The following is an 8,114-nucleotide window of genomic DNA, read 5'->3' as shown; positions in this document are numbered from 1 at the left end:
CGTCAAAGAATATTCGAAGATCAAATGTCATGGTCGTTAGCAGAGGCGCTACCGGCAATTCAAGAAGAAATCAACAACGAAGTTGAACGCTACCAAGCTGTTATTCAAGCTTGGAACGAACAACAAACCCTGGTACCACGTACCCGGATGTATATTCACCGAGACCGTGAACAAGCTGCCTTGCGGCTTTTCACGGATTATTTCTCTAGAGATCCGCGATGGAGTGATCAGATGTTCCGTCGCCGGTTCCGGATGCGGAGGCCGTTGTTCCTACGCATTGTCAACGCAGTTGTAGCTCGTGACCCGTATTTCTGCCAAACTACTGATGCTGTGGGCTGGGAAAGTATATCGACGTTGCAGAAATGCACGTCTGCCATTCGTCAACTCGCTTACGGAACTACATCAGATATGTTCGATGAGTATCTCCATGTAAGCGAGCCTACTGGCCGGGAGTCCCTCGCTAGATTCTGTCGGGCAGTCGTCGAAGCATTCAAGGATACGTACTTGCGAAAGCCAACGACCGACGACGTTAGGAAGTTGGTCGACATGCACGAGCGGGCCCACGGCTTCCCGGGGATGCTTGGAAGCATCGACTGTATGCACTGGCAGTGGAAGAATTGTCTAACGGCTTGGAGAGGACAATACACTAGCGGGCACAAGGGCACACATCCCACGATTGTGTTGGAGGCCGTTGCCGATTGCAGATTGTGGATCTGGCATGCCTACTTTGGTGTCGCGGGTCCAACAACGACCTCAATGTGTTGAACGAGTCTCCATTGTTCAACGACTTGTGTGCTGGGCGAGCACCGAACGTAGAGTTCACCGCCAACCACCGTCGGTATAGTATGGGGTACTATCTGGCAGACGGGATCTACCCTCGATGGCCAGTGTTCGTGAAGACTATCACAGCTCCGACAACCGATCGGAGGGCAATGTTTGCCCAAAGGCAAGAGGCGGCTCGGAAAGATGTCGAGCGTGCATTCGGAGTCCTCCAAGCGCGGTGGGCTATCGTGAAGGGAGCGGCCCATGGTTGGCAGTGGTCAAACATCGCCGACACAATGTATGCATGCATCATAATGGATAACATGATCGTTGAGGACGAGCAAGATAACGTCACTTTGTGGAGCGACGATCCGCTCGCCAGCACCGGGAGCAACTACGTTGTCACCGAGCCGCCCGTGCAGGGCCTTCCTCACGACATCCGCAATGTCATGGCCCGTTCAGCTGCGATGCGCCAAGAGGAACAACACACTCGCCTCCAAGCCGATCTAATCGAAGAAATTTGGACTCGCACCAATGTTTTCCAGAATTGACATTATGTTTTTATGTATTTTATTTTCAGTTTTAAAATTTCTATGTTGTAATTTTGCAGTATTCGATGAAATTAAATTTTCCGTGTTATAAATTTCCAGCGTTTTTTATTTTACGAGTTAAATAGGTTGGAGTTGTGAATAGTGTCATTTATTAGTTGCGGCCCGGACCGCAACCTGCAGGGTTACAACAGTTGGGGCCTGGGCCGCAACTGTAGAGGAATGATGAAGGGGACTTGAGGCCGGAAATGGGGACGGGGTTAATGATGCCCTTAGGAGCATTATATAGAAATCATCCTAGTCATTTCGATGGATTATTAGTACAATTTTATAAGCATTATCTGGTTCTTTTATAAGCTATACATTTTTACCATTAATTAAGCCAATTATACCAAACTAAGAAAACACCTCATTAGTCAATTTTCTCATGCATGGATTTATATGAAATAAATAAGATGAAAAGTGCAAACCAAGAAAATTAAATCTACCTTGAATATGGCTGTCAAATTGAATATTCAATGCCCTTCACCATCAAATTGCCCAAACAATATAAAATTGCAAAATCTATAAAGTCGATATTTTCATGAGAAAGAAGAGTTAGACGTGCTGTGTAAAACAATTTCATTTGTGAAAACTTTAACCCAAAATATACTACTATCATCAGGTGACTTTATAACGAAGAAACCATCACCGTGCAAAATTTATCAAAACATTTGGGGAATTGGTAATGAAACACAATTTAATTAGTAATACGTCTCCCTATAAGGCAAATAAAAAACTACTGTTCTATTATTGAGTATTACTGAAAAATGCATTTTTTTTCTTTGATATAAATAAATCCATCTCAATAATACATCCAAAATTTCACTTAAATACAAAAATAATTCAATTTAGGAAACATCATTTTCGCATTATCTCAATTATTGAGGTGAAATTATCATAAGCTAATCTTCTTTTACTATTCTATGAAAATAAATGAACAAAGAAAGAAGAAGACCAAGAAGATGTATGTAATTGTCATTCACAACACCAAACCATTCTCATATTATACATACAAAATGCAATACAAAAATATAAACATAATTTATATCAGTGTATAATACATTTGAATATAATAACTATCTAATTAATCAAGTCAACTCAATTAAGCTACCTCGGCCGCCCACCGCCGCCGCCACCGGACCCGGATCCTATATGATAACCCGACCCGATCTTCCCACCGCCCGCCACCTGCCCGTACCCGTAAACCGCCCCTCCCCCTTGATGACTCATCACATTCCTTCCGTACATCCCCTCATACCCTCCCCCGCCGCCGTTGCTCCCCATACTCACCACTCCGCCGCCGCCATTTCCGTTCCCTCCGCCGCTCTCCTTCTCTCCCCTCCCGGCCATGGCCGTCTTCTCCCCTTCCAGATCCCGGAACCTCTGCAGGTACACCTTAAGCGGCTCCACGTAGTCCTCGAACCCTAGCGTGGTCATCGCCCACAGCAGATCGTCGCCGTTGATCGTCTTCCGCTTCTCGCGCTGGCACTTGTCGGAGGCCTCGCCGGTGATGAAGCTGATGAACTCTGACACGCATTCCTGCACCGTCTCCTTCGCGTCCTTCGATATCTTCGCGTTCGCCGGCAGCGCCTTCTTCATGATCCTGCTCACGTTCGCGATCGGGAGGAACCTGTCCTGCTCCCGAGGGGACAATTCGTGATAGGAATTGTGCTCCCGGTGCCCTCCAGACTCATTATCTGAGTCCGCCATTGATGCTTCACTCACAAACCTTCTCCCAATTTGAACTCAATTTCACAAAATTGGGGAAAATCACTTCCAATTGAAATTCTGTACTCGCAAAAGTAAATGAAAAAAACCTAATTATGTTTGATTTCGATTTCTAACTTTACACTCAGCTTCTGTAACTCAGTAAATCCAGCAAAAATCCTCTGCCAAAACAGGTGAAAGGAAGAAAAAAGTGAAGTCGGATAATCACAACTGCGAAGTTGCAGAAAAAGGGGAAAAGCTTCGTGAAGCGAAAGAAGAAGGAATTGAAGTGTTAGAGAAGAAAGGAGGCGGAAATGGAGGCTCGGAGGAATATTCCGGCGCCGGAAAATGGGATAAGAGGGTGGAGAGAGAGGGGTGGAAGGGTGAGTCTGTGGAGGTCCGTTGGATCAATGCTGATAATAACGGGATCGTTGGAAACACGTGGACGAGTGGAGGCCGTTCCTTATCGATAACTATGCGATCACTGAAGCCATCCGATTGGTGGTAAGTGGGAGGATCTTATCCGTCCATTTCGAATCAAGCACGTACTGATCTCTCATTGGCTTCTTCTACTCCAACGAGGAATGGTGTAGTGGCTTATGTGGACCCCCCCCACCCCTCATTAATTATTGTTGTTTATTTATTATCAAGCAAATACACTTCTGTTGAAAACCCACGCACTTTTCTTCTTATAGTGCAATCATAATTATGTCTTGAAAATTACATAATTAAAAAAAGATTAAAGTTATATAGTTAAAAATCCAAAAATTGTATAATTAAAAATTAGAGTGACGTAGAACGTACCAAATTTTTCTTCGAGATTTTTGATAAATATACGATTTACTTTCAATTGTTACTTGTTCATGTATATGGCTAAGTCCTAGGGTTTTAAAAAAAATTATACAATTGTTGTCAGACAATCGTTTTTTGTCTTTCACGCTGCTAAGTTCCCTTTGCATTTGTGTTTTTCTGCTTTTTGTTGAATTAGACATCTCCTTTTCCATTCCAAGGCGACGCGCTTACTAGCATTGTCACTTGGAATGGTTGGAGCCAACATAGAGAGCTTGTCTACCAACTACTCATGGAGTATTGATTGTCGAAGTTGTATTTTTCGCACTTTGTTTGGGCCTCTTCTACGCTACCCTCACACATTTTTAAGCAGCGAACCTTCTTTCTTGTCTTGACCATTTCTCGATATTTATGCGTGTCATCCTTGCGCAGAGGCCATGTTAATCTTCTCTGTATCGTTCCAATTTTATCGGATGTCCCCAAAGGAACGACATAATAATAAAGACCACAATTTTTTTGGAAGTTGATTCAGTAGGCCTTTTTGGCGTGCCTAGCGATTCATATTAACAACTCTCTCATGAAAAACTTTTAATTTTTATTGTTTTCCAATGACTGAATCTTAGCTCGCATTAACATATACTTTCAAAATTCGCTTGGATTCCTGAGGGAGGGGATGTATTGCACTTGTACTTCTAGTCTTGTGTTCAAAAAATTAAAGATGTGTTCAAGTCACCAGGCAGAATTTGGAGTAACACCTTCAAATAATATGCTCCACAGTACTACTTCTGCTCTATTGTTTATAATGAATGAAGCGAATTTTGAATGGTGACCTTGCGCCATTAACTATTTGAGATATTTATTGTTATAATTGGTGTTTAAATTTGTAAAATGAAGTAGAAAAATAAAGAAGAGGAATAACTTGGTGTAAGAGCATCCGCAATGGGCGGACGATGGCACGCCCGATGGCGCGCATCGTCCGCGCCATCCATCGTCCGCACACATTACGGGTGCGCGCCATAGGGCGCGGACGATAGTCGCGCCTTATACTTATGTCGCGGAGGATAGCGCGGACGATGGCCATCGTCCGCGCCATTGTCCGCCCCATTGTGGAGGTCGCGGAAGATCGACTGCGGACGATGGCACGCGGTTTCGTTTTTTTATAAATACCGTTCATTTGTAACATTTCATTTCACGGTGGAATTCTGCACACTGGTGCGCCGAAGAGGACGAAGGTCACCGAAGTTGGTGACTACACGAGCAGTTACTCGATAAGCTGCGTCGGAAGTTGGGAATTGGTCCGGCTTAGTTTTTTTTTTTATTAGTTCAATGATGTAACTTTTTTTTATTAAAACTTCGCCGTTTGTTATTTAGACCGTTTTTTATTTACTCGTTACTTGTTATTTGAAAACAGTTAAATTAATTAAACAAAACAATAAAATGATGATGTGGCGCGCCATAGGGCGCACCTTAGGGCGCCCACTGCAGCTGGGGAGGTAGGAGGATAAAACTGCTGACGTGGCACGCTATAGGGCGCGCCTTAGGGTGGCTCATTGCTAATGCTCTAATGGAAGTGTGAAAATGAGGTGTCAGAAAATTAACTTTATAGAAGTGGAGTAGAGATGGTGTGGTGATCTTGGACTCAGAAACTTCAAAAATTTGAATTCATATTGGATCTGGACCCAAATTCAATCCCGGTCCAGCCCACTAATACATTTGTGTTACATTTTCTGATTCATTTCTCTCTCTCTCTACTTACTTTACAAAGTCTGCATAAAAACTCATATTGTCCGCAACTAAGACAACTTTTTATAGATTGAAATAGTCAAATGAGGCATAGCGAGACAACAGCCCGATTTCGTTGAGAAATCTGAACTTGCAAAAAGATTAACTAGATGACGGGCAACACAACAACGATCATGCAGACTGCTCGATTAACGACATGATACGTCACAACATGACAGTAATTACAACACAACATGACGGTATAGTATATTTATAGGAAGATTAAAAAGATAGATGTATGAAGCTTAATCATATCAAGCAGCAAATTATACAGCTACAAATCAAGAAAGCAATAGTACTATAATAACAAGATTTCCGTTTTCTCTTCAAGGATAAGTAAAGATCTAAATGGATCTAAAGAAGATGAAGAGGAAATGGCATGCTCACCTTATTATTGATAATATTCCTTCCTCTCCTACTAGCCTGGCCAATCATATGAATGCACATAACAATCTTCCCAACAATCTTTACATGATAAATTGAGTAAGAATCAAAGTATGAACAGATAAAAACTGTCAAATGTGAACTAAAAGCCTGCACAAATTAAGAAAACAACACAAACATCACGCATGTCAGCTCATCAAATCAAGAGACCATAAAAAGATGATCAAAAGCTTAAAATAGCACAGAACCTGGCCATTCATCTTGTGTTTGATCTTCATCCCGCCATTCTTCGATGCAGCCCCTTATCCGTTTTTATATCTATATGTAACGCATCAACCCAAAATCCCCCCTTTGAATCATTTCTTTCGCCTAGCTAATACGGATTTTATGCACGTCCCAATATCCCATCCATATCCTTACCTCTCTTCACAGTACAAGTTACCTTCATAGGATTCTTGAATCTTTCTTCTGGCAAGAACAAATTTCAAAAACAAAACAAACTAATTTACCCTTTCAAGAAACGAAAATGCCATTGAAGCTCGTTGAATAATAGAAGCACAAAGATATACTATAGGCCAAAAATGGATTTACACAGATGAAGGATTTACAGTGGCAACAATATATAGTAAGTACTTACATAGATGAAAGAAGAAGACAATACTACTTTATATATTATCACCTCATTTCCTCATCAATAGTTCCCTGAATTCTTCATCAGTTGCTTTGAGCATCATCGGCAGTCCAACCTTCACTCCACAACGTACAACCTCCATATGCCGCGGTTTAATCCTATTCTCCAAACTAAACGCAAAATACTGCGGAAACTCCTTCAATTCCCCCAATTCCCCCTTCATCTCCCCGGTAAAATACTCCAATTTCGGCTTGAAATTGTTCTCAATGCTGAAGGTGAACAGCGCCGGACATCTCAGAACCATCTCCACCGCGTCGCTCTTCGAGAATCCCAAGCTCACGAAGTAATTCAGCTTGGGGATCAGCGTGTTCTCCACGCTCGACACCAGCAGGATCGGATCCTGATAAGCCAGCGCATGCAGATCCGTGAACCCTAACCGGTGGAGGTAAAACAGAGCCGGCTTCAATTGATCCCTGACGCTGGAGATTAGGAGCCTAGGGCATTTATTGATGACTCTCCTGAAATTGAGATCGGAGACGCGGAGGTCGTGGGAGAGGAAATTGAAGACGGGAACGAGGTCAGATTTGATGTCGGAGGTGAGGACGGTGGGGCACATGCCGAAGATTCTGCCGAGGTCCTTGAGGTGGATGCCCTTGGACTGGAGGAAGGTGACGATATCGTGGATGGCGTGGAGGGAGGCGGTGTGGAGGGCGGGGTTGACGGCGAGGGCGCGGCCGGAGTCGACGCCCATGATCTCGAGGCAGAGGATTTTCTCCTTGAATTGGAAGGAGATGTTGGAGTGGGTGGTCTCGTAGAGGGGGTGTTTTTGGAGGAGGGTTTTGGGTTTGGCGCTTCGTAGGAGGATGTTTTGTTGTTCGGGATTGGGGGAGATGCACATGGAGGTCCGGCATGATGTCGCCGCTGGTAACATGGCGGCGAGGTTGGTGGAAATGGGGTTTGGGGGAAGTGAAGGTGTGAAGGTGAAGTGGTGGGATTGGGAAGATGGATTTCTTCTTCTTGCTCGGGGATAACTGACATAACTGGATTTGGTTTTTATCTGATCATACACGGACTGTGACGTGGCAATTTGGTGTGTGTTTATTGGCTCATAATGGATTTCAGCAGATTGGGTGTGTGTTGCACAAACATATCAAGGTCAGCCGACCCATTTTTACATGATCATCTATGGTATTATAACAAAAAAATAGGTATGTAGTATGATTTAAATCATTGATGCCTTTCTGATAGATAAAGCAATTTAGGTCATCCGCACCGCTGTCACTTAATCGTCCCTTAAATTACTATTCATGGGCATCACTGTACTTTTTTACTCCATATCTTAACTAAGGGACGGAACCTGCAACCCTTTTTCCCTTGACCGTTCCTTAAATTACTATTCATTCAATTTCATTTTTTATTTTTATTCCCAACCAAATTCAATTAAAAAAACACATATCATTAAATGGAGA

General features: G+C 43.1%; 2 protein-coding genes and 1 non-coding gene across 5 annotated transcripts; all 3 read right to left on the bottom strand.

Moving 5' to 3' along the window:
* Positions 1 to 2,324: 2,324 nt before the first annotated feature.
* LOC121759572 (nuclear transcription factor Y subunit B-3-like) lies at positions 2,325 to 3,707 on the bottom strand. The gene has a single exon (XM_042155207.1). The coding sequence runs from the start codon at positions 3,060 to 3,062 to the stop codon at positions 2,460 to 2,462; it is 603 nt and encodes a 200-aa protein (XP_042011141.1). The 5' UTR covers positions 3,063 to 3,707; the 3' UTR covers positions 2,325 to 2,459.
* Positions 3,708 to 4,234: 527 nt separating this feature from the next.
* LOC121759762 lies at positions 4,235 to 4,337 on the bottom strand. The gene has a single exon (XR_006041710.1). It is a non-coding gene; the product is annotated as a U6 spliceosomal RNA (small nuclear RNA).
* Positions 4,338 to 5,761: 1,424 nt separating this feature from the next.
* Positions 5,762 to 7,684, bottom strand: LOC121757052 (transcription termination factor MTEF1, chloroplastic-like). 3 transcript variants are annotated; one of them, XR_006041155.1, is made up of 2 exons: positions 6,263 to 7,684; positions 5,762 to 6,164 (listed from the first exon to the last, which is right to left on the bottom strand). XR_006041155.1 is itself a non-coding variant. In XM_042152527.1 (2 exons), exon 1 carries the CDS (start codon positions 7,574 to 7,576, stop codon positions 6,695 to 6,697), a length of 882 nt encoding a protein of 293 aa, XP_042008461.1. In that variant the 5' UTR covers positions 7,577 to 7,684; the 3' UTR covers positions 5,762 to 6,482; positions 6,652 to 6,694. The 3 variants fall into 3 exon arrangements, 2 of the variants coding, with proteins under 2 accessions (XP_042008461.1, XP_042008460.1); XM_042152527.1 differs by having other exon boundaries at positions 5,762 to 6,482; positions 6,652 to 7,684; XM_042152526.1 differs by having other exon boundaries at positions 5,762 to 6,482; positions 6,694 to 7,683.
* Positions 7,685 to 8,114: the final 430 nt, after the last annotated feature.

The sequence above is a fragment of the Salvia splendens genome, chromosome 12 (genome assembly GCF_004379255.2).
Source record: "Salvia splendens isolate huo1 chromosome 12, SspV2, whole genome shotgun sequence".
Lineage (NCBI taxonomy): Eukaryota > Viridiplantae > Streptophyta > Magnoliopsida > Lamiales > Lamiaceae > Salvia > Salvia splendens.
Note: the sequence above shows the minus strand (reverse complement) of the source record. Positions and strands in the feature narration are given on the sequence as shown.